The sequence below is a fragment of the Phaethon aethereus genome, assembly GCF_964289735.1.
Source record: "Phaethon aethereus genome assembly, chromosome: 14".
Classification (NCBI taxonomy): Eukaryota; Metazoa; Chordata; class Aves; order Phaethontiformes; family Phaethontidae; genus Phaethon; species Phaethon aethereus.
The window spans coordinates 20,213,669-20,239,395 of NC_138590.1; the positions used below are offsets into that span (position 1 = coordinate 20,213,669).

The following is a 25,727-nucleotide window of genomic DNA, read 5'->3' on the forward strand; positions in this document are numbered from 1 at the left end:
CTTGTCCTTGAAAAAAACTGCATCTGCACAAAACCACCTCAAAAGCCCCAAGAAGAAATCCAAGGCACCGAAGGCCCCCACCCCGCTGCCCCAGGCAAAGCCTGGCAGGTCAGTCCTGTACCCCAGAGACGCAGGCGGTCCCCAGCACGGGGTGGTGCGGGTGGCCTTGAGATGAAGGCATCTCTCCAGCACCTAGATGGTCTGGTTAGCTGGGTGGAGAGCTGAAAGGGTTTATAGGAATTACCTGGGACCCATCAAGCAAGCTGCCTCGTGTGCTGTTTTCAAGGATCTGTTGTGTTGTGTAAGATTCCCTTTTTTTTCCAAGCAACCTGTTGTCAAAGACAAAGGTCTCTTCAGGTTATCTCACCTTCATCCTAAATTAATATTTTGACCAACTGCAGACGTAAATCTCTGACATAGCCCGGGGCTCTGCTGCGCGGCAGGCGTGGGAGGTGCCGGTTCAGAGGGATGCGGAGGCTGAAATGATGGATTAGTGTTCTGCACTCGCCTGGGTTGCACCTAGTACAAGCTACTGTACTCGTGTCTTTCTGCCGTGAACACCTAATTTATCTCCTTCTCCTTCCTCCCTGCTCGTTCGAGCAGTGGTACAGTATTGCCGTGAACGTCGGCGAGGGCTGCGGCATGAGCGTCGTGCTCAGCACGAAGCCATCCCTCTGCTGGGCGCTCATCGCTTCTCTCTTCTCTTCCCTTTCAGCTGCCCAGTTGGATAATATCGGCTTCAGCATTATCAAGAAATGCATACATGCTGTCGAAACAAGAGGTAGAGCCACTCACCAGATGGTCTTGTTTTGGGGGACGGCCTTGCAGCTGTTCGTAGCGTAGCAATGGCTTACCTGCTCTTTTCACGGACCGGAAGGATTCATTAACCCTCGGAGACCCACGTCAGATATCCCCGCAATGCGCTCGGGCAGAGGCCTTTGCCGAGACGTGCGTTCGCCCTGTGGCCGGGGCTCGCAGGGGTTGGCAAACGTCGGAGGCAGAGTTAGGAAATAATGCAAAATGGGGGAAGGGACCGAAGCTGGGGACTTTGTTTGAGCATCCCTTCATGCGGTACCGCTGCAAAGCACCTCCTCTCGTGTGGGATAACAAATGGAGCTGTGTTTCAGTCCTTCCCCTAAATCTCTTGCGCAGACTACTTACGCACAGGCTTGTTAGCACCTGAGCCCCTCGCAGTGAAATACGGGTCTCGTTCTCACACAAGGGGCCTGCGCTAAGTGCGGCAGAGGCCTCACGGGAAGCTTTGGGCTGAGCAGGGCTCCGAGCTGGCGATATTTCTGCCCCTGTTCTTTCACTGGGGTCTTTTTCCTGCCCGTAGGCAGCGCCATATGTTGTGGGCTATTCAAACTTGACGTTTTCCCCTAGAATATATACTGGCAGGAGGGCAGAAACTGGCAAGAGCAGTTCTTGGGAAAAGTTCAGGGAGGTCCAGCTGGGGAGGTGCAGCACACCCAACCTGGGGTGCTTCGGTGGGAAGGGGCTTCTGCCCCAGCAAGTCATTTGGTTCTCGTCGTTCCCTCTATGAAGAACATGCAAAAGTCTCAGACCTCAACCTGAAGAACTTGGCACAGTAAAATTTTCCAAAGCTGTTCTTGTGTTGTATGTAAAGTGGAGATTCTTCATGGTGCAGCCATGCTCCCTCGCTGATAGTGGTGTGGTGGAAAGATGTCCCTGGATCTTTTATTACTGAGCTAATTGGGGGGTAATACTTGTAATCAATACATGAAAGCCCTGACATCAAAATCAAATTTTACCCTCTTCTATAACTTTGCATGTAGTTGGTGAGAGGGTTTAATTATTTTTGCTGTTGGAGAAGCCAAAGAAATAAAAGAAACGTCAGTAGCTCTTTTGACATTCTCCTAATAAGCTCTTTGTTTTTTCTAGGCATCAATGAGCAAGGGCTCTACCGAATCGTTGGAGTAAACTCTAGAGTTCAAAAGCTGTTGAGTATATTAATGGGTAAGTATCTCATGTTTTGTTAAAGGCAAGTAGATTGTGCTGCTTTGAAGTCTTGCCAGCCGAGAATGGAGGCTCTTGTTGGGGTACCTAATTGTGGTGAATGTGCTCTTAGGGCCACATGCTGTTAGAGGCCAGGAGGTCCCGGGGCACCACTGGCAGGTTGCTAAGGTAGGACTCATGTAGGACATGGCTTTAAAAGGTCTTCTGGTGCAGTCACTGGTGTCCTGCTCACATGCGCTATGAATTTTGGCAGCCTTCCCAAACGCAAGCTAAAATCTTCAAAGAAACAGCTGAAAGCTTTGGTTTTTAATCTCATACCTGCCACGTTGTTCCCAGAATACTTTTTAATTATTTTCTCTTGTGTGTTGCATGCTGCCTGTGGCTCTTCTTACTTTCCCCTTGGACTTTCTTGTGCCTGTTTTAACACGGTCTTGCCCAGACCTTTCAAGCATGCGTTTCCCTCATGCCTGAGGCATCGGGTCCTGTGGTTCTGGGTGCTCGAGAGGAGAGAAGGTGTTGGGTCACACCACGGCAGAGCTTGGTGTTGACGTTGCAGGGCTCCTTTGAGCACTGACCACCCTATGCAGCCACCCTGCAGCTGCCCAGCAGCCCGCAGAAACCTCTCCCCAGCTCTGAGATGATATGATGGCAAGAGAGAGGTTGTCGTGTTTGCTACAAGTGCTTTTGTGCTCTGAACCAGCATTCCCTAATCCAAGCACCAAAACGTGTAGGAGCAAACAGGTCTTGTGATTGTCAGCAATCTGGTAATTGTTCCTGGTACGGGTCTGGGACCACTATGGCTGACTTCTCCTGGAGCGGTTCCTTGTTGGTGATATTGGGTTTCCACCACCCCACAGCTGTGCAAAGGCCTATGTTGGGTCACACTTGTAGGTCTGCATTGGAGAATCTGCAGCCTGACTCCCAGCCCAGCTTCTGTGTCTACTGTGGCCCAGGGGTTATACTTGACCCAAGAAGAAATGCAAGCCGTCCCTGTCTTTGGTCTTTTCTCTACCTTCAGGCCTTGGTGCTGAGGTTGGCTATGGCTGTGTGTGACCGAACAGATCATTTCATCCCCCGAACTAGCAGGTGGCATTTCCATCCCCCAACTGCAGCCCTGTGGCAGTGGGTCCGTCCAGACACACACGAGACAGACATTTGAAGAACTGTTTTGAGAAAACACACTTGGGTTGGAGCAGCAGCAGCTGCCCTCTTCCAGTCCCATCTAATGCTTCTCAGACTTGGCAAAACCACGTATGAAATAGGTGTAATAATGAGGAAACGAGTGCTTAATAATTTGTTAGCACCCTTATGAATGTGTTTGCTACTCCTTGGGGAAATGAATGACATTTGTGGTCGTCGTCTTCTTTCCATTCTCTTATTATCATCACTTTGCAACGTGTCTTCCTTTTCCTTGCCTTCACAAAATGCCAGTGCTCGTTTCTCTGTGTAACTGTGTTTCTCCTTGCAGAAAGTTTTAATCCATTGTGTTTCACTTTCAACATCTTCCCGTCCCCTCTTCCAATTCCCCCTTCTTTTCCCACGGTTACGGTGTTCACCGAGCAAAGCCCATGGTGGCTGTTACAGTTGTCAGCGTTAACCTATGCAAAATTGATAATCTAGGAAACAGAAGGGTAAGGCTTTAAATCAGAGGCTGACGCAAGGGGACCTCTCTGCACCAGTTTTGCTCTGGCATTTGGAAAGTTCACTACAGTCACAAGAGCTGGGGACTGACTCTCTCTTTTATTAGTAGAAGTTTGGCATAGGTTCTGGGGCATGTGAGTATGTCCTGCTAGCCACCCAAGTAGAGCAGATAAGCCAGAGCTGTCTCATGGCACACACGTTTGGCACTATTGCGTTAGAGCAGCGGTTAAAGAGCATTGCTGCCCACCGACAAAAATAGGCTGGGGCTGGGGTGCCCCGCGGTGCAGCAGGTCTGACACGCCAGGTCCTCTGCTTATGCTTTTCATGCCGGAGTGCCTCATCTCGTGAGCTAGCAGAGCAACTGATCCTGTTTTCTTCTTGCAAGGGTGCTCTCAGGCTGTCTCAGTTCTGGGTCGGGGCTTTGACAGATGGCAAAACTTGCTTGGTTTAAGAGCTCTCTGGAGCTGGGAGGGATTCGAAGTTTTGGACACCATCCAGCATCCATTATCTCCTCAGCAACTGAAGCCACTCAGCTGTCGACCTCGTGTCTCATAATGCAGTGATGTATCGTCGGTGCTTTTTCTTTGTTCTGGCACGTCTTCATTAGTTGGTGCTGGAAGCCCCATCAGAGGCGAGTGCGTGCCGGGGGCTGCCGCTCGGGCGCCCAGCGGCTGCTGGAAGTGGGACCCCCTTTGGGGATCTCCCGTGCCATCGATCGCTGGGACGCTTTGCAAACCTGTGACTCCGTAGCTTTCTCTGAATCGCAGGCGATTGAATCGTCTTTGACAATCCCAGCGTTCAGGCTGTCTATGAAGTGGGTATCAAATGGAAATGTGTCTATTGTCAAATCCCCTTCTGTTTTGGGCTGCCCCTCGAGGCTCTGACCTCCTGCGCGGTAGTGGCACTGCTCCGCTGGAGCTCTCGTGTTCGGATCCAGCCCTTGTGAACGGAGGAGCCAAACTGTGCTTGCAACTTCAGGTTTCCCTTATATTTAGAAATTAATGTGGGCAGTGTTACTGATTCACATACAGTTTAAATGGCAAAAAGATCAAGTTTCCCTGAGCGGTGGCTGGTGTCAGTAAGGCTGCCAGGAAGGCCTTTGGCATGAGGTGTCTCGGCAGGAGGTCGGCACTGCGCTCGGCCGACCGTGGAGCAGAGCCTTCCCGTGGGCAGCAGCCGGGTCAGGTACAGTGCAGGGCATGGCCGTGGGCAGAGCAGCTTGTCTTTGTCTAAACCAGGGTGAAGCGTGGAGGGGTCCATGCCCCCAGGGCTGGTGGGAAGCAGGTCATCCGTGGCAATGTAAGCTGCCTTTCCCTAACCTTCACCGTCACCATGTGCCGTCAAAATGAGGGCAAAGCCCAAGAAATAAACAAACTTTTATCAGTCGGAGCTCCCATGAAAGGGTTTATTATGCACAGTGGTGTTACCAGCAGATGCACCATCGAAACTCCGCGTTGAGTGGAGCGTTCCAGCCTCTGATCTGCTCTTCTCGCTCCTTCCCAACGTGAGCCGTAAGGGCTGGTGAGTGGGGCTTCTGATGGCCCCTCACTGCTGGGCTATAGTGTGTCCTGTGGCTGTTCTGGGAATCTCTCGAGCCACCCAGGCATGGGTGAGGATTATGGCTGGATGATGAGGTGGTGCCCCAGGCAGTTCCCCGTGTCATGGAGAAACTGGTGAGGAACTGAAACCAGCTGTCTTATGGCATCAGCAGCTCTTTCCATCCATGTGTTCAAAAAACGTGTAGACGTGGCACCTGGGGACATGGTTTAGTGGGCATGGTGGTGTTGGGTTGACGGTTGGACTTGATGATCTTAAGAGGTCTTTTCCAAACCTTAATGATTCTGTGATTCTATCCCCAGGAGGTAGATGGAGAAGTTCCTTAGAAAGGGCTTTGGGCGCTGGCCGTGCGGCTGGCGGGGGTGGCTGCCTCAGGGAGCGGCCCCTGGCATTGCACACGAGTGTCTTGCTGCAGTTCTGTCACGGCTGTGGGTTTGGGGGTGTCAGACCAGCTTGGGCTTCCCTCCCGCCCGCTGCGCTGCCGTGCCGCGGCCAGCCCCGTTCCCTGCCCCGTGGCGCCCATCCCATCAGCTGGCGTCTGCGGGGATGAATGCATGGAGATGAACGGGGCCGTCATCCCCTCCGCTGCTGCTCCTGTTGGCCTCCGGGGAGAAAAGAAACCAGCAAAACTAATTTTCCGGGAGTGGGAATGGGTTCCTCCCACCCCTGAATTTCTGTGTAGAACCTGCCATGAAAAAACACATTCTAATTTCTTCTTGATTTAGATCTGGAGTGCTGCCGCTCCCTTTTCTTTCCTCAAATACCCCCCGTGTGAGGCTGTAAGTGAAAACCCCCTTTGGCCTCGCAGCCCGGGGGGGGCCGGGAAGCGCTGTCCTGTGTGGCAGAAGGAGCCAACAGGAGCGAGGGTGATGCTGCCGGGACTGGCAGGTTCCCGGGGTGAACAAAGTGCCTGCTTCAGTCTCTGCTGGAATAAAAAGCCCGGGGAAGGCCACTCTTCACTCCCGTTCCCCTTACCCTTCCACTTCAGCCTTTTCAGTATCTGCTAAGAGACAAATTCCAGTAATTTACAGCAATAAGCCACTTCAGGGTTAACACTGCGTTTGGCCTGTGGGTGCTTTTACAGGCCCTGTTTCACATTTACACCAGTTCGTGTGGAAATGTGTCCTTGTGCGGGGGCAGAAGTTGGCCATGGTGCTGGCTGCAGCCACCTCTAGCTGGGGAGACAGATGCTACATCTGTAACCCACAAAGCGAACTTTTTGCAGACTCATAAATTTGAAGGTCAAGGGGAACTGATTATCTGCACTGAGCCTTTTCATGAGACCGGCCATAGAATTTCACCTAGTGTTTCATGAATCATGCCTATAAACTCCTGGATGAGCTTTTGAAAAGACATCCAGTCTTGAGTAGTTTGTTGAACTTCAATGAAGGCCTTGCTATTAAAAAGGGGGTTTTTTAGAAAAGGGTTTGTTTTGTTTTGTTTTGTTTTTACCATGCCAGGCTTATCTTTAATCTATTAAAATTGCCTCCTTGAAAAGGTAGTGCAATAGGAAGTTGCCTTGACATTGACGAAGAAGGAGGGTGTTCGCTCGTGTGATTGCTGAGGCACACGTGATCTTTGTGTGAATATACATTTCTTAAATGTTTACTTTTTCAAGTGCTCCTCTTGATGTTTTTTTTTTAATTAAAATAAACCCTTTGCCCTAAGGGAAAGCCTAACTCTTATTCAGTGCATTCTTTTAATTAGTTTGAAAATTACACTCTGCTTACCTATTGCTTTAAAATTCAAAAGCGCATTATACATGTCTGTGAAAAGACAAATACCCACTGAGCCGAATCCGTGGGACCAGATGGCGTCGGCAGCTGTATCTGGCGTCAGGCTTGGCCTTGGTTGCGGTGAGTGCCTCCAGGGACGCTTGGCACTTCCGTATCACTGAAAGGACCCGCACCCACGTCTCCCAAGGTCCCCGCAGAGGTTTCCCAGGGATTTCGGTGGGAGCAGGATCCTGTTGCGTCTCCAGCTCCTGCTCACCCGGAGCTCGGTGCAGTCAAAGCCTTCTGCTCTGGGGCGGCTGAGAGGTGCCGGGCCAAGTTAGCAAGGAGCGTTCGGGAAGCAGCATGCAGGCAGGAGAGAAACAACGTGCGTCTTATGCCTGCGGCCGGGGCACGTTGGTGCCCTGCTCCTCCCCAGCCGCGACCGGCACAGCACTCCTCGCTTCTGGCACGGAGCAGTCGCCGTCTTTAGTCTTGGTCCTTGGCGCTGTGCGTGAAGTATCCACGGCCAGGCCACTTAATGCCGATCTGATGGTGGCTTTCGCGTTGACTGGTTGCAATCGTCAGCAGATTTAAAAACAAGATGCCGTCTGCACTGGTGGCTGCGAGGCGCGGGTGTGCAGGTGGCAGCGGTCACCGAGGAGCCCCCAGCTCGGCTCCGGCCCCCGTGGCGGTGGGGTCCCGGCGTGGGTGGAGGTGCCGAAGAAGGGAGCGGTCGCTGCTTCCTGAGGGCTCTTTTATTGTCAGATCATTAAGGTGTTTTCACAGAAATCAGTAAAAATAGTGCCTTATTGATCTCACTATGGAACTTTGTGCAAACAAGTCTGGCTTCCTGACCTGGCTCGGTGGTTCGCAGAAGGCAGGGAGAAGCAGAAAGCTGCAGATTCCTGTGAGCAGGGTGTGCGGGCGGCTGGTTCAGATCCGCCTGGGGAAGGAGCGGGCTGCTAGTCCGGAGCCTCCTATTTACATCGTCCAGAGCAGTTGCATGATTTTTTGGTTTCTTTAAAGGAATTTTTAAAAGGAAAGATAGGAGGGGAAAAAATGCAGAAAGGAAGGGAAGGCCCCGGAGGAGATGGAGAAAAGTATGCTGCAATATTTGACAACAAAAATAGAGGCGTTTCGAAGGCTCCCTGGCCCAGACGCTTGCACCGCGCAGAGCTGGAAACCGGAGGGTGGGAGGGCAGCTCCGCGGTTCCCGTGGGACCTGTGAGTCAGTGCCGCAAACCCCCGGGCAGAGGTGGGGTGTGGGGTCAGGGCGGGCGGTGCCGGGGGGCTGAACCCCCTCAGCACGAGCACCGCGAGCGTGGCGGGGTGCGGGGCTGGCACAACGCGCAGTTACGAACTGCAGGACTGGATTTCCTCTGGGCGCGTTGGCATCGCGGCTGTGCGGATGCCCGGTTCCCACGGAGCGGTGCCGGGGGCTGGAAGCGCAGCGCGATGCAGAGGTGCTGAGCCGGTCACTGGCCCCTCGCGCCAAACCGCGGCCAGGCGAGCTGCTCTCCTGGGAGGCTGCTGATGCCACCGGGAAAGGCTGGCTGAGCCCGTGCGTGGCACTGCGCTGGTGGTACCTCGCTGCCCGAGGCCCACCGCGTGCCCTGGTGTGCCACTTTGGCCAGTGCTGGGTCAGACACGCTCCAGAGCTGCCCCAGGAGCCATGCCGCTGCCCTCTGCCTGGCTCTGGGAGAGCGTCCTGTGCCTTCAGGATGAGCCCACCCATCTCCTCCAGCGTCTCATGGCAAAGTTTGCATCAGGCCATTGCAAAGCATGACCCAGGATGACCGTTTGCACAGTGAGGGTACGTGGTTGAGGAAACGGCTCCAAGGCTGTGGGGTGGGAGTGATCCCAGCAGCACCGTCGGACAGTGATTCGGCTGCACTGGAGGGCTCAGCGGGGGGACGGGTGATGCAGCGTCTGCTCGGCATCAGCGGGAAGAGGGTCTCGGTGCCTGGAGCTGTCCCCAGGGTCCTGCCGGGACCCGGGGAGCATAGCCAGCATTGGCATCATGTAATACAGCTTGTACCTCTCTCGGCTATCCCTTGCCGTCACTTCTCAAAGCCGAAGCTATCAGGAGAAACTAGCTGTTGCCAGAGAGCGCTTTGAAGATCCAGCCCTATTTTCATTTAAGACAGTGGTGGAGGGGCAGGGTGAGCAGGGGAGCAGCTCGGACCTTGCCTCTGCTCGATGGTGGGAACAAGGACCTGAGAAGGAGTGTCCTTGGAGGATGGCAGTGCAGAGGTGTGTGCATGTCAGCTGTAGCTTAGAGACCTTCCTCATGAGTGCTACGAGAGCTGTGCTCACGGCTGTGCTGGCAGCCAGCTCTCTGCAGCGTTACGTGTGCTGCTTGGTGACAGGGTGGGCACGAGCTGTGGTGAGGGGCTGCGATGGGTGGATGTGGATGGCAGCTCGATCTCTGCCATCACTCACTGACATTGCACGTCGAGGGCCTGGCACCATCTTGTTCGTTGCGGGGCCTGGGCTGGGTTCTCCCCATGCTGGGAGGTTTGCCGTCATACCCGATGCTCCTCAAGGCTCGCTGCTCGCGGCGGCTCAGGGGCTGCTGCAGACCCCTGCGTCCGCTGCGGCAGTGGAGGAGGGTGAATCAGGCATTTAAAGATGGCAAGAAACAGCCTGGGATAGGGAGGATGGAGGAACAGAATAGGATGACATCAAGAGACCAGCGGTGACAAAACAAACTGCAGCGCAGTTCTGCCGTGCCAGTGGCCCTCCGAGCTGGAGCTGCCTCTGCGCTCCGTGCCCTGCACCGCTTCTACACACCCTGGGTGCTCCTCCTCTCCCTCGCCGCTAGCGCAGCTCGAACCAAGGAGCCTCGCTGCTCCCTCCACGTACCTTGGCAACGGCGAGAGGCTCCCAGGTCGTGGCAGTCCCCGGGGGGGCCTGCAGGCGTTCCTGCTCTGCGAGGCGTCAGGAGCTGCCCAGCCCCGGGCCACCCCGCGGCCAGCGTGGGCTGGCGAGGGCGGCGCTTGCTGGCACATTCCTGGAGCGGTGAGCTGAGTGAGGGTCCCCTGGGGCGGGCAGCCCGGCGGAGGACGTGCGAACGCCGGCTGTGCGGGAGCCTGGCCGCAGAGCTCCGCGTGCAGCAGCCCCGCTTCCTCCCGCCCGTCCACATGGAATGCAGCTGTGGAGCCGAGGGAGTGCGGATCTGCCTTCCCACACCCTCCGCGGCAGGTCGGGCTGGCTCCAGGGACTCTTCCCCGCCTTGGGTGGGAGAACAAGCCACCTCCTGTCCCCCCGCACACCCGGGCAGGGTTCCTGCCTCTGACACCCCGTCTGTCCGGCTGCCCGACACCCACCGACCACCACAGAGGCCGTGCCACCGTTGCTGCTGTCGCTGATGGTCGTTCGGGCTGTGGCGATGCCTTGCAGCCTACTTGGGGCTGGGATTTTTCTGCTGAGTCCTGGAGGGTCTCCGTTTGCCTGTGTCCACGTCGTGTTTGTGCCCTGCTCTGTCACCACTGTCGCTGAGCACCAGTCTCCTGCACCCTGTGTAATGTCACGCTTTGAGTCAAACTGCTGATCTCATTGCTCATGATTAATGTTTTTCTTTTCTTTTTCTCGTCCCATGCAAGCGAGCGTGACCCATCTCGTGTAACGAACTCTGCTTCCCTGCAGAAGTGTCTGTTTGGGATCAGCTTGTGGTCACTGGGCTGGGGAATAGCAAATAAAATGGAACATGACAGTCTTCCCACACAGCTGAGCTGGTGAACTGGTATGAGTTGGTATTATCTTCACTTTTTTCTTTTTTGTCTTTTTCCTTAGATCCCAAAACAGCCACAGAAACAGAAACAGAGATCTGTGCAGAGTGGGAGATAAAGACCATTACTAGTGCACTGAAAACTTACCTGAGGTAAGTCAGAAAAGCCTCATCTGTCCTGCGGCTTCAGGACGGACTCGGTGACGGTCTCAGGCATTACTGCCTGTTATTGCAGATCCTTAACGGTAGCACTTTGATGGAAGCAAAGAAGAAACTGCTCTTAGAGAATTTATTCTGGCTTTTCCCTTGACCCTCCAGCATGTTTGAGTAGGACCTGGGGAACACTATCAGCTCTCTGAGAGATACACGTATCATACAAACGTGATTTTAAAAGCTCATTCTAGCGTCCCCTGCCTCGATTTAAGCTTTTCCCTAAGCTTTTCACGATGGGCTTCCACCTAATGAGTGTGTGGCAGAAGGTGAGCGCAGTACGCCTCTAACGGCTGTGGCTGAAGTGCTTTTTCAGAACCGGGTGCTGAGCTTTATTGTAGTAATAATTTCTGTATGCAAGTTGATGCCATTATCATCATGGGTTATCTTCCCAAAGGGTTAGCGTGTTGGCAGCAGTCAGCATCTCATTATCCACAACGTGCTCCTACCTGTCGCGACGGCTGCTTCTTGCTTGCTGCTGCTGTTCTGGGTGTTGGGTTTTATTTGAGAGAGAGTGCACAAGAGAGCGAGTAAATGCAATTACGGTGATGAGTGTAATTAGCTCGGTGGATCTCAGCCTAGAAAATCACAAAACACTACATAATTTTGCATGATTGGCAACCTTTGCTCCAGAGCTTGAACTGTTTGCAAAGCAATGAAGAATGTCGGCAGCACCGAGGTGTCCCGTTGAAGGGATGTGGAAGTGGAGGGGAGAATGGGGAATTTAATGGGAACGGTGACTGTTAAAGTTTTATGACTAGGCTTGTTTCTCTTTTTAATTTATTCTTAAACTTACTTGGAAACCATGGGCTCACTAATGTGCTGAAACTCTGTGTTACTGAAAGAATGCTAAAATTAAAAAGGAATTTAGCGTGGTGCAGAAAAGGAAGCAAGAATAAATCAAAGGTACTTCAATAGATCTCATTCCTTCTTATGGGGGGAATTAATTAGAGTTGCTATTGCTTAATTCTGCACTTTTAAAAATGGAACTGAATTTATGGTAAGGGCAAAGCTTTATTTCTGTGGATTGTGTTACTCAGATGTGTTTTGTGTGGGTTACCTTTTTATCTTCCAGAATGCTTCCAGGGCCGCTCATGATGTACCAGTTTCAAAGGAGCTTCATCAAAGCAGCAAGTGAGTTTGTTGATGTTTATGGCACCGGTCTGAAAGAGGAGCGTGATTTGCAAGTAACTGAGCGTAACCTCTGCCCTTCTGCTTCCCCACCGACCTCCTTCTTCTTAAGTCCCGGAAAGCAGAATAAGAATTGGGAGACAAGGGGCATGTTGTTGTTTGGGACTTACCGGATGAAAGCGGAACGCAGACGGTGCAGGGGGAGCGGAGAGCTGGCTGGTGCTGGTGGCCGCTCCTGCAGTTCGGTCTTATTTTGACCATCATCTGCCAAAAAGACGGGGCCCGTTGTTCCGACACCACCTACGGTGTTTTGATCTGATTAGTTGTGGTTCAGAAGTCGGTGCCGCTTTCCCTTGGCTGCCCTGGGAAGGTGCTTTGTGTGAGAGCAGGTAACTCCCCGTCGGCAGCTGCGCAGCCTGTGTGCGCGCGGGTGGGACCAGGGCGTCAGCAGGGCTCACGTGCTCCGTGGCCACGTCGGCGGTGGCTCCTTGGACGGCTCCCACTTAGGCTGTCGGGGCACGTCTGCCAGCACCTGCGGACCCCGCCAACCTGTTGAGGACCAGATGCTACAAGCTCGCCGGGCGCTGTGCTGAGCACGTCCTGACGGTGCTTGGGAACACATTGGACGGGAACGCGCCAATGTTCCCGTTGCTGGAATCGGAGGAACGCTCTGCTTACCGCCAGCCCCTTCCCTGATCACAACTGGCTTTTCACATGGCTGGCATCCGCTCTCAGCTCGCTGTTTCAGCCCATTGGTTTCTTCCTTTTGCAAACAGCTGGTTGGAGTTGGTAGAAAGGGAAAAGCGCCGTGGAGAGTATCCGCAGCGTGCCTGTGTGTAGGTTGGAGTAGTGAGCGGGGAGCCTTGGGTCCCTGGGATGTCTGTCGGTGTTAGTGTTTGGGCCTGCATGCCTTTTTCCATAATAACCCCCCTGATGTAGAGATAAATCATTTTTTATTTCCAATGCAGAACTGGAGAATCAGGAGTCAAGGGTGTCAGAGATCCACAGCCTCGTTCATCGGCTCCCAGAGAAAAACAGGCAGATGCTGCACTTGCTCATGAACCACTTGGCAAAGTACGTTTATGACTGATATGTTTTTCTCTCCTTTTTCCACTTCCTCTGAAAGTTAATAGTGGTAGAAAAGTTTCCTTGTGTGTGTGTGTGCGGTGTTGAGTCAGATCAGGTTGGTGAGTAACTGGAAACCCGCGTGTGAGCGAAACGAGGGCTGACAGACGGCGCGGTGCGGGAGGGAGGGAGGGAGGGGGGCTTTCCCACTGACCCACGTCCCCGCCGTGCCCTGCCTGCGTGGCCGTGCCCCGGCCCCACGGCAGCAGGAGGAACCCACGCGCTATGGGGACTATGGCGTTGCCTTTAACGGCACAGCGGTGGGCTTCGGCTATCCAGAAGGCAGAGCAGAGGTTAAGCACCTCAGTGGGTTTCAGATCAAGCCTGGTATTAAGGGACTAAAAGCTATTTCTTTGCTGCCATAGAAGGCTGCTCTGGGGCCTACCTTCTGCCTTTGTGCAGCCTGATTAATCAATGCTTGTCGGTCACCTTGAAACTTTTCGAGGGCAAAGGAATTGAATAAATTTTTTTGCTTTCAGTGATAGAGCTGACCTATAATTTCCCATCTTCTTCCTGTTCCTGCCGGTTACCGTGGAAACCTTTGATTAGTGTTTAAAAAGTGAAAGCCTCATCAGGTGCTTGTGCCAGCCTCAAGGCTGCCGGGTCGCGCCTGCCCTCGCTGTTCGCACCAGCGCTGCCTGAGCAGGGGGGATTAGCCAGGGCTTGGAAACCTGGGGAAGGAGTTAATCGGCGTAACCGTTTAGAAGGCGGCCTGGGAGAACACGAAGTTATCTGCTTAAGAGAAAAAATAACAAATGATACTTGAAATAGGCTTAAAAATGACTCCAGATGCTTTCTTGTGACATGGGTTTGTATCTGTTCCATGGCTCCCCGGCAAGGCTGTTAAAAACCAAAGAGCTGGTTTAGATCTCCGTTTCAAAACCTTCTGCATTTACAGGCTCAAGCCAAGGGCCCGGCAGTTCCAGGTACTCCCGTCGGCCAAATATGCGCGAGGAGTCTCGTAACTGCTGAAGTGCTTCTCATTGAAGGGAAAACCGGGGGGCGGCCGCGCAGAGCTGCGGGCAGGGGAGGCAGGTGATACACTGGGTTTCATGCTGCTTTAGTAGGGAAGGAGCTAAACCAAAACACAAACAATGAGCGTGGTGGTGCGTGCTATATTAGGAAGAGAAACGGCTCACAGGGATTATTTAACGGGACAAGAATTATCTCGGAGAAAGGCAGGAAGCCGAGGAGCGAGAGCCCGCTCTGCTGAGCCCGCCGCCCTGCAGCGGCTCTGCCGGCGCTGGCGCGGTTCCGGGGGGGACGCTGGGCTGCGGGGGCGGAGGAACGGCCAGCCCTGGCCACGGGCTCTCCAGCAGCCCTCCCGTGTCTGTCCTGCAGCCCCTGCTCGGCAGCTCTGCTGCCGCGGGAGCGCCGGGCAGGCAGCCCGCACGGGGGCTCCTGACTGCGACGCTTCTGAATGAACCGGTTGAGGCAGCGGTACCGTAAAAACTGGATTAAAGGCGTTGCAGTGGAGAGGAAACCTCACGTCTGCAGGAGATGCGTGGAGGAAGGGAGAGTGTGGCAGAAGGGACGGGGGCCTGGCTGTCCCAGGTGTCCTGCGTGGGGATGGGGGATGCCCCGGGGTGGGGACCGGCGGGGTTTGGGTGCTGCCCCGTCCCTGGCGAGGGGGGCCGAGAGCAGGGCATCCACAGCTGATGCGGGCAGAACCGAGGGGCCCCTTCCTGGCCCTGCCCAGCTGGCCTGCACTTTTTGGAGGGGATTGCCTCATCTGTTTCTGCTTTTTTTTTTTTAATTATTTTTATTTTAAGTAATGTATGAATATTCAAGATTTGCATTTTTATCAGATGAGCTAAAAAAATGCTTCTCACAGTGTTACTGTGGAGCTCTCTTACACTAGAAGCAGAACTCGATCTGTATTAGTCAAATAGAGAAAGCGAGTCTGTCCCACGTTGTCTTACATCTGCTGGTTTTTTTGGTTTGTGTGTTCGCTGCGGCTCACTGAAAAGGGACACGGGGCTCATCGTGTGGTGTGGGGCTGCCGTTAATATCAGTAATAAAACTGCCCTAATACAGCTGATGATACATTAAGAAATGGCAATTATTAACAGAAATTAAATATCAGCCGGGATCAGTGCCTTTGAGGTGGTTGAGCAGTGCCCGCCCTTCTGCGCGGCAAAGGAGGGAGAAATGTCGTGGGTTTCCCGTGGCGGGCGGGCGCGCGCCGCAGTGTGGCGGGCGGCGAGAGGGGCGCGCGCCCCGGCGCGGGAGGGGGAAGGGAGGGCTGGAGGCCGGGGGGGACAGATCCTGGGGACAGGCACAGGCAGGCTGGAGGGAGAGGAGTGTATAAATAGAATATGAAGTTGATTTCTGCCTCTTACTGCATCTCTAGGCCTATTTGCGCTGCCTCCTGTCTCATGTTCAGGTGTCCAGGCAATTATCCACTGTGAAATACAGAGCGTGAGCAATCCCTGACTGTGCTCCTTCGTCAGGAACGTAACACTGCAAATCTCCTCCTCTGCTCTACAGAGCCCAGTTCTAGTGAAACTTGCTATTAGATGTTATTCTTTGACCTATGAGTAGGTGAAACCCTTAATTTTCCTTCTTGGGACGTGTTCGTGCTGTCAGGATGATGATAAACCCAGCTGTGGCTTACTGTTCCCAATAGAGAGGAGATCTCTTTGTTCTGATGTTTTTCCAAGCGGATCTCTGCAGGAGAGCCTGAACACCTGCAGTCCGGCCCGTCCCTGGAAGCCCCATGCCTGCATCTGCTGGCCCTGCCAGTAGGCATGATGGAGGCTGCAGCAACTGAAGCTGGGGAGACTCTGGTCGTCTTAAAAGTTCTCCTGGTTTCTCTTGTCTCAGGCCACAATAGCCCGTGCCTTTCAAAGAATTGAAAGGCAAACCCAGCACGTATCTTCTCCTGTTTCTTGTAGCTGTATTAGTTACCAGCGTCTCTATCTCTTAGTCTGTCTGTTACTTCTCGCAGCTTCAGCGTTTGCAGGGGCTGGCTGGCGAGAGGGCTCCTCACCCCCTGCTTTAAACGTAAGAAATGCACTTTTTAAAAAGCTACATGAAGAGCTGATGCCAGGAGACGTGGCGAGCTCACTGTGCGAGCATGCGTGGCACCCGAGCGCGCGTGGCCGTGACGCTGCCCCTTGCCACCGCGGGCTCCCTGCTCTCCCAAACGCCTTTTCCAGCATCTTTTTTTTAGGATTTTGTGCCCAGTCTTCCCCGGGCCCGTCAGGGCAGGCGGCTCGAGCTCCGCACAGCACAGGACTCCTCACACCGTCCTCAGGGTTTTCTCTTTTTATTCTGGGAATTTTTTTCCACTGTTTCTAGTTGGAAGGGAGGAAGACGGTACTTCCTCGGTGCTGCAGAGCACCCTGTGTGCAGCAGGCTGCCCCACAGCACATCACCTAGCAACACGCTCCCGCTCGCGCGTTTCTGAGTTGTTTTGCTGCAGATAGATACCTTTTTTTGGCCCAGCACCTATTTCCAAGAATGGCTACGCTGTCGATTTGAATGCTTTTTTATCAACACAATGTGCCAGCTCTGATCAAACTATTTTTTTTTTTCTGCCAAAGAAGTTGAAGTGGTTCAAAGCGAAGCGGAAGCGCGCGCGGTGCTGCCGAGCTTGCGGGTGGCTGCGCCGATGGTGCTGCCGGGACTGGAGCTGGTTGCAGAAAATTGCCATTTTTTGTTAGTGGAGCTGCGATCTCATCCCTGTGTCTGTCTTCTTTTGTAATGTACTTTCTCACCAAGGAGTAAATGCTTTGGAGGTGCAGCGCAGGAGGATTTCGCTCTGATTATGTTTCAAGCATTTAAGAATTTTTTTTTTTTGCATTGACACAATGTGACATCTGAGCCTTGCTTTGTCCTTGTGGCAGTGAGATCCAGGTTCTCCAGTACAGGTGGTGCCGTGCTTGCGCACCCTTCAGCGGGGCTCCCGAGCCCTCCCACGGCTCTGCGTCGCTCCGTGCATCGCTGCTGCTGCTCCACACGTCCCCCGGCCCGAGGAGCGGGGCTGCCCCTGCCTGCACGTCTGCTCCTCTCCTGGCAAAAGGTCAAAACAATTAAGGAGGCTGCAGAAGAAATGTGTGTACGTGTGTTTAGCAGAATTAATTATCTTTAATCATTCACAGCTGCGGCCTGGCCAGCAGTGACTAGTTCCCTTTGTTTTTGCTGCAGTGGTGTTTTCTAGTTTATGTGTTTTAACCAACATGATAGTGATTGCTATCTCGAGCACGAATTGTTTTCCACTTATCAGTGCGGATGGTTTCCATGGGCTCTGCAGGGCGGCTGCTATCGGCCGTGGCCCCACAGATCCAGCAAAAGAGCCCTCCGCTGCAGCCCGTTGGCGGGACAGGGCAGGGGCCGGGCGCGGAGCGCAGCGCGTTTCGGAAGGCTCTCTGCTGAACGAGGGATTGTTGGCAAAGGAGAGGAAGAAAAAAATCCCCCAGGTCGTCTGCCTAAAAATACAACCCGGCGCTTGTTTTCCTTTGCATGGAGCAGTCCCGTCCTTGGCAGCCCCGCGCCATGCTCCCCGGGCCGTGCTGCCCGCGCAGAGCCCCGCGGGAGCCGGGGTCCCCGGCAGTGGCGCGGCGCTTGCCGCAGTGTACTCTGTGCCCGGCGGCTTCGGGAAACCCACCAAGGCACACGCGCAGGTCTCGCTGCGGCTGCTGCCCCAGAAATGCGCTTTTCCTTGGGTTGTTTTCCCCGTTTCCCCCTGAAGGTGCAGCCGGCGAGGAGGCTGACGCCTCTTGGCACGGCAGGTCTGATTTCATCCCCGTGGCAGCTGTTTATGCTGCTGTCTGGTAACTATTCATTTGCTTGATTTATGTATTACTTCCAGTAAGTCATTCTTGTCCAGGACGTTCTGGAAATTTCCACTAGCCGCTGAGGCCTCCGAGATGCACTTCTCTCATATGCTCCTCGCCTGATTTGGCTGCCAAAAGAAAACAGCGAGCGAGCTCTCTGGCCTTGCGTGGCCAGGCCGGGCAGCGATCCTCCCACGCTGCTGCCCGCTCACCGCGCTTGGCGAATGCTGGTTTTTTCCCTGGCGCCTGTTTCTGATCCCTTTGGATCTTGGCACCGCGGGGTCCCGGGTAAATCCCCGGGAGTTCTGAGTGTCCCAAAGGATCTGGGTGCTCCGGTGGGCAGCAAGAGGCATGCCACATGAGGGGTGCCTCCCCGTAGGCACGCTCTGCCTTGTGGGAGCCGGGAGAATCCTGCCTGGGGCTCGTCTGTCCTGCGTCTGGCTCTTGCCGTGCCTTTTTCTTCCCTCTCTCCTTTTTTTCCTTTCCTCCTCCTGTTTTGTTTATCTGCTTTTTGTCTTGGTTTGGAGCATCGAGTCCTGGTACCTGGGGAGCTGGGACGGGTGCTGCTACGGGGCTGCAGCCTGGTGAGCACCGTGCCTGTGTCCTGGGCTGGAGCTAATCCCATGCCAGAGCCAGTCCCGTGCCGGAGCCGTGCCACCGGTGCTGCTGGGCATCCCCAGTGCTGCTGCGCTGAGGCATCCACAGTTCCATCTAACCCACTACGCTGTCCTGCGGACGGCAGGTCCGGGCGGTTTAAGGCAATGCCATGGGGCACGAGCCCAGCCCGGCTGCAGCTCCCCGGAGCTTCATCCCCACCGCGGCGGCCAGTGCCTCCAGGTCCGTCAGCTGCCGGTGTGCACGGAGGGGTGTATCCGCGTCGGTCCTGTTGTGTGTGTGCGTCCCCTATACGTACCCCGGGCAGGCAGGGCAAAAGGTGTGAAGCAGCTTATAGGGTAAGGAAGAAGGAAAGTTGAGGCTGATCATGCTGAAACAAAGCAAAGCAAAGCAAAACAAAACAAGAACATCCTTGTTTTTGGAAATACAGTTCTAAGCAACTATTTTAAATCATCCTCTTCCCAGTTGGAGCTAAGCCCACTCAGATCAATAAAAATCCCTTTTGTTTTAATGCTTTGACATGATTAGCAAGTATAGCCAGTTGTCTGTTTATTTTTGTGTTCCTGCGTGGGAAAAGCCAACCAAAGCAGCAGCGATGCAGCGGCTCCCTGCAGACGGCCGGAGAACGGGGGTTTGGAAAGAGCAGCCTGGGAGAGTGGGTGAAGGGGAAGGTAGCGGCGTCGGCAGCGCGCCGTGCCGGGGACCCGTCCTCGCTCCCGGCTCCGGGAGGGCAGCGCGATGTCCTCCGAGTCTCCCTCCTCCATCGGATCGGAGTTTGTGCAAATTCTGGGGTATTTTTAACATTGGAGCCAGGGCGGCGGATGGGAGATCGCTCTGCAGATTCATTTGAAATCGTGGCGTGCCCGGCTTGCCTGGCTAATTTAATTACAGCGTTTAACTGGAACCACCTGTAGCTCTGTGGAAAGACAAAGGCCGCGGAGGTCCGCAGTCCCCGGCAGAGCCTCCAGCGGGGCTGCGCGGCCTCTCGGGCTCCCCCGCGCTCGCACGCCGTCCCGGCAGTAATGAAATCTGCATGTCTGAGCCCTAATGTCCCCCTTCTTTCCTTAGCTTTTGCATTCGGCTCCTGAAGATAATTTTACCTTTAACACAGTTTGTTAGGGGGGTAGTTTTTTCAACCAGGGAGCTGTGCGGAGAGGAAGGAGCCTGCCCTGTGCCTTCTCTGCCCCTCCCCAAATCCTGTGCATGTTCAGCTCCCACAGAGACAGAGGCAGCTCTTGGACGTGGCCAGCGGGCACTCAGACCCCCCCAGCTGTCGCAGGCAGGCTCTTAGATGGTCTTGATCTGTTTGCAGATGGCCTGCATCCGTTTTTCTTCTGCCACCACACAATAATCCAGTGGATTATTGGTGGTGGGCCCGTATGATCAGCTCCTTCCGCCTACGTGAGTTCGGAGTACGTTACACCAGAGATACACAGCAGCAGCACGAGGAGCACGGTCCCAAGCTGCATTTGCAATTAGCAAAGGACGCTGTGAATGCAATCCTTTTTTTCCTGATATTTTCTCTGCTCAAGACATGCGGTAAGAGGGGTCCTTTCCCACCGCTGAAGCCCGTCTGCGGGAGGCAGCCGGTGCTCGAGGAGCAGCTCTGGCGTGGTGCAGCGGGTCCTTGTGAACCATTCGTGCCTCGGAGCCGGAGGTGTCAAAGCCTCGCGGGGCAGCAGCAACGCCTCTGGTTTCCCCGTGCCCTTTCCTCGTCTCTCCCTCGCATGCTTTGTTCGAGGAGCTGGTGATGATCTCCGCAGAGCGGAGACGCTACGGGCGCAGCCGGTACTGGGGGGGCACGGTGTCGATGGGGGGTGTGCAGCTCCCTGGGGACGCGGGCCCGGGAACGCCGGGCACACTGTGCAGAGCACGAGGCTGGGTGCATGCCCTCCCCCTCGCAAGCTCTGGCTCCCTCTTACCCTTCTGGTTTTGTTTTTAATATAAGATTCTGCAGAATTAAAAAAAAACACCAAAAAACGCTGTAGGTGTTTGCTGTGTTTTTTGGGCTTGGCTTCCTGTAATGTGTAAATTAGCAAAAGGTTTTGTTCTACTTCTGCAAATGAACTTTTAACCTCCTTAGCCTGGATTGTCGATAGATTAGCTCTTTGCATTTTCTGGTAGCTTTTCTTGATGCTTCTCCAAAAGTTCCTTATATTTTCTGAAGGCTCCTCAGTTTGTAGCTGGAGAGGAATGCACTTGAGAGACTGCAGCACCTCTCTTACCAGATTCTTTGCAACTCTTGTATCTTCATCACGCATAAGAGTCATCCCTCTAGATGTGATAATGCGTGTCTTAAATTAGGTTAAAGCTTACATTACCAATGCCGGCAAGACCAATCATTTAGTAGCATGTAATGCGGGGCGCGCTGGGTTTGCTGTGGAGTTCCTGTGGTTGAACATGCTGCCGAGCTCCCGCTGGACAGCCGAGATCGCCGGGAGAAGCACCAGGCATTTTGTGTGACCGAAGCGTGAAGTCTTGTGGGCTTGCGTTTGAACTTCACATTGTTGGGTAGAGGTTGTTGATAGCGCGTAATTATCTGGATTCCTTTTAGTTGTTTATCACAGTGAAACTGAAACTATGTACAGAAACAGATTGAATCTAGAATGAGCGAAGGAGTTCTGATAAATAGCTGGCATCTCTCCCTGGTGGTGTCTCCTCCATCCCTGCAGACAGAGTAGGACTTAGACATTTTAATGAGAGCTTCTCTCGATTGCTCTTTATGCTGAACAGACACAGTACGAAACCAAATTCAATTATACAGATTTTAGTCAAATCTTTTTTCAACAGAAGAAAGGAGAATAGAAGTCACCAGCGCCAAGATGTCTTTGAGCTACGGTTTTCCGCGGGATGCTGCGAATGATCCCGGCCCAAGCTGGACCTGTCTCCTCTGTCCATCTTCAAGTGACTAAACCGCACGTCTAGTCGAGGTCTAGACTTTTTGTAACTACGTTCAAGCTTAGAAGCATATATTTTTAAAACGGTCTTCTGCTGTTGTGTGTGAAAGGCACACCTGGAGGGGTGCGGGGCAGAGGGTCTGAAACCCGCCGTTTGGGGCAGGGAGGGCCAGGAGGAGAACCGAATGCGATCACAGCTTCCATGTAGAAAACCTCTGGGGACGCTGGCACCCGCGCGGGGAAAGGAGCTGCTTTGCGTAGGACCTTCTCTGGCTTGGTAGGTGATGCCAGGCAGACCAGGACTGAGCTGAAGGAGCCGGTCCTGCTTTCCACGGGCTTTACGTGTGCCGGTACGTACAAATGTATGTGGGGCACGGGAGTCTGGAAGTGCGTTTCTTGGCTCCTGCTCCCTTGATCTAACTCACCCCGTGGAGGGAGGCGGCAGGAGGGTCTGTACATCGGCTGCACGGGTGCCCCACTGTGAGGTTGGGGATTAGCAGGCTGTTATTTTATTAAATTAAACAGTTACTGTACTCTTCTAATGTAGTTCCATGGAAGTTTGTGGCAATTTGACCATTATCTACTGCCATGAAAAGTAGGAAGGGCATCGTGGGGTGAGCGGGTTTGCCCGCGCGTGTGTGACAGGGCGCACAAAATCGGGGGGGGGGGGGAATTATTTTTCCAGTTGTTGGGAAAAACCTTGTTCCACTGGCAAAGGTGGGACAAGCATTTTACTTGCTGTTGTTAAGCGTGACTTTAATTTATTCTACAAAGCTGGTTATTTCTGTCTTCCCTTTCTTTCCATTTAAGCCAATTTTTTAGGAATTGAGTGTTTTGGAGAATCTTGCATTTCTGAAGCAAATATGCTCCAAAATACCTCTAAGGTGGAAGAAAAAAAGTCAAAAAACCTCCTTTCTTACTCTTCCCTGTGGCAGATGCACTTGCATGAATATACAGGTGTACACGAGGGTAACTTCTGCTCATTACCCTGCGACCTGGCTCTCGGCTGTGAACCGTTTCCCGTGCCTCGCTGGAGGGACAGCCCCCGTTGGGCTGGAGAGCGGTGGGAGCTGCACTTGCTAAAACCGGTGCCGGTTCTTGCTGGGAGGCTTTCTGGAAGCCTGTTTACTTTGGCTGTTTTCCATCTGTCAGGTAGGCTTCGGCACGTCGCTTTCCGTCGCGGCAGATCTTTCACAGGATTTCTTGTTAGCATATACTTGCTCATTCAGGTTTATATTGCCCCGCTGGCTATGGAGGTTTTCTTACTGCAGCATGAAAGCATCAGCAATCTGTGTTTTTAGAGGAAAACCCGCCCGTGCAGCGGGGCCTTTGCTGGGGGCACCGGGACGGCTCTCGTGGGGCTGCAGGCACAGCCCGGAGCTGGCCAAAGCCCCGCTGCAGCACGAGCCGCCGCGGCTGTCACTAATGGGTAAAATAACTGTTATTATTGTAAAGAGGAAAGATGTACTTGAGTGTAGCAGGCTGAAGTTAAAACTGAACGCTGTGCTTGCACACATACAGCCAAAATTAAGGGAAGAAGCGCGAGGCTGGGTGTTCAGGGTGCGGGGTGTGGGAATTGCATTCACCTGGTGTTGCCTCTTGGTTGCGTGCTGTGAGCGTGAAGTTCGCTGGCGTTGGGGTTTGGGCCGTGCAGGAAGGGTGGCAGATGCTCTGCAGTGCCCGGCGTGCTGTCCTGTGGGCTGCAGGAAGGGTGTTGGTCTCAAACAGGGCATTGCCATTGCGGGGTGGCAGTGGCACGGGGGACAGCTGCTGCAGCGCTGGCAGCCCCGGTTCCAGCTCCGTCCCCGGGGGACGTTTGAGGGTGAAGTCACCTTTGGCACTTCTGCAGGTGGAAACTGCGGTGACGTTCTAGCATCAACTCATGGCTGTGCCTGTGGCTTTCACTGGGTTATCGGTGGGGACCCACGGAGCTGCCAACGCCTGGGGAACATGCCAGCCCCATGCTGCTCATCCCGGCCGCAGGCTTGGGCTGAGGGTTGGTGAGCAGGTTTGGGACCCCCCTGTCAGTGCGTTCCCCTGAGATCTTGCATCAAGCTGAGCTTGCCCAAAGCCAGAGATGAAGGCTTTGGAAACCGAGGTGATTTGGTCTGGGAAGCCTGAATCAGAGGAGCGTTGCAGCACCATATGTGTTTTCCTTGCAAGTCACAGCATGCCTGGTATTCACACTGATCAGGCTTACGGATACTGAACTTCACGTTTGGCCTCTGCATCTGTTCAGTGCGATACGAGCGCTTTGTTTTTTTTTCCCTGGGAGTGAACCCAAGCATCCAGCTGTGGCCAGATCCACCCGCGAGAAAAAGTCTTGTTGGAGCAAGTCAAACTGCCCAGAGACCGTGCAGGCGCAGGTTTTGTCCCAGCTGAGCAGGGAAACCCGAGCGCGATGCGTCTGCTTGCTGAAAACCCCTTTAATTCCCGATGTTGCATCTGAAGGTTTTGTCAACTGCTTTCAGAAAGTTCCTCCTTGTCTTCGCTGGGAAGTTTTGTATTTCCCTGGTGATCTGTCCTCCTTTTGGATCCGCTGGCCTCCATCTGCATTCCTCAGAACTTGGCTCTCCCCGCTCCTCGCTCGAGCGGCGGTGCCGTAGAAGTTGCGATGCTGCGAGCCCCTGCGGCAGGCTTGGGCTGCGAACGGTGGTGTTTCACCCGTGCGCCCGTCCCTGTTCCGGCGTGCTGAGAACACGCAGTCGCCATGTGGCGGCCGAGCGAGCCCAGCAAGCTCGTCCTCCCGCGGCTCCAGGCTCCTCTGGCCCTCGCAGAGCTCCCCTCACTCAAGAGCAGCCCAGAAGAGCACAGGCATATCCAGAGCCATAATAAACACGACAGGATAAGTTACGGTTATGCAATTCGTAAGTGTATTGTTTCTGCGTGTGTGCGCCTCAGCCTGGGAGATGAGGCGGAGCTGGTTGTGCTCCCCGGTTCTCAGGGGAAAGTCTCCTTTTGGTAACTTGAAATAGTTTCATGATTATTGTTACTAGTCTTACTTCAGAACTCAGGATGCTTTTTTCCTGACCCAAGTTTACTTTTCACAGAACTCAGGATTGGGCTTCTCTGGTTTTGGGTACCAGGAATGGCAGGGATGCTAGCGCCGTTCAGTCTTCCTTCTGAGCATGAGGAGGTGCCTCCTGAGGCTGCCGCGGCTGGGTAACCCACACAGGTCTGAGCGAGGGGCGAGTAATCCCCAGGGAGCTGCAGGGCCACGCTGCCCGGGGCACGGCTCCTCCGGCCCCTCGGAGAGGGGCGAAGCCGAGCAGCGGGAGCGCTGGCGTGGCGGCCAGCCCGGCCCTCGCCCGGCTCCTCGCCGGCTCTCCACCTACACGCTCATCAGCTGCAGCCCAATTAAACTCAATAATGTGCAGGGATGACTTGAATGCACCCAGGAACATTTCCCAGAACTCATTAGATTTTATCTGATAAATACCACCAATTGTGTGCGCTAGCAGCCGCCTGCTCTTGTCCGGCAGCGTGCGCGATCCAAATTAAATGGATGGAAATGGGGGGAGCGGAGGGGCAGGACACCGGCTGCAGGGTTTCGCTTGAATGAAACCGCCTGCTGAAGCCCAGCAGCCGCGCTGAGCCTCTGCCCCGTGCAGGGAGCTGTTGTCCCCCCAGAGAAGATCTTCCTTGCGAGGGCTCGGTGGGAGCAGGGCTGCTGCCTCGGCTGGGTCCCGCCGGCGTGCGTTCGTACAGCGCTGCCGCGCACCGGCTCCCTCGCCACCAGATGGGTGGCGGGTCCATGGGCGCTGCTGTCGCCCCGCGTGCTGTCTGCGTGCTCTCCGCTTTTTATCTTTCACTCATGTCCAGAGTCAAATGCAAGCGTTTAAGTTGTAACAAACTACCCAGAGCAGCCTGGATAATTTTGGGGATTGCTAGCCCTCCGCATGATTGGCTTTTCACGTGAAATCGCAGCTCTAGTGGCGGTGGCAGACATGAAATGTATTTTTACCTGCAGCAATATGGATTAACTGCATTATTTTCCATCCTATAAGGTCTTGTTAGGCCAGCCGTAACAAGCGCTTTGTTTTCAAAGGTTTGTCCCAGGCATGGAAATAGAAGCACTCCAGACATTGCCTTTGTTCCCTTTCAGATGCCTGTTTGCTCAGAGATTTTTCTCTGAATCAGGGAAGATATTTGAACTAACAGCAGCACTCCTTGGCTGAGGCTTGTATGTGTTCATCGTACATACAAAAGACGTACACAAAGTGATTCCGGCCACCGAAAGCACGAGCTCTGAGGAGCAGAGCCAGGCGCCCAGGTGGCATCCCTGGCGAGCCCGCGGCTGCCCCGTGGAGGTGTGCGGTTGCCAGTGCCCGGCGCGGCTGGGGCGGCC

General features: G+C 54.2%; 1 protein-coding gene across 1 annotated transcript in view; it reads left to right on the forward strand.

Annotated features, from left to right (window-relative positions):
- ARHGAP26 (Rho GTPase activating protein 26) overlaps positions 1-25,727 on the forward strand; it is a 151,024-nt gene that overhangs the window by 71,307 nt on the left and 53,990 nt on the right. Inside the window, exons 13-17 of the mRNA XM_082006068.1 lie at positions 716-781; positions 1,903-1,977; positions 10,686-10,773; positions 11,906-11,964; positions 12,930-13,035. Of these exons, the coding sequence (XP_081862194.1) occupies positions 716-781; positions 1,903-1,977; positions 10,686-10,773; positions 11,906-11,964; positions 12,930-13,035 (394 nt within the window). The remainder of the gene's footprint in view (positions 1-715; positions 782-1,902; positions 1,978-10,685; positions 10,774-11,905; positions 11,965-12,929; positions 13,036-25,727) is intronic.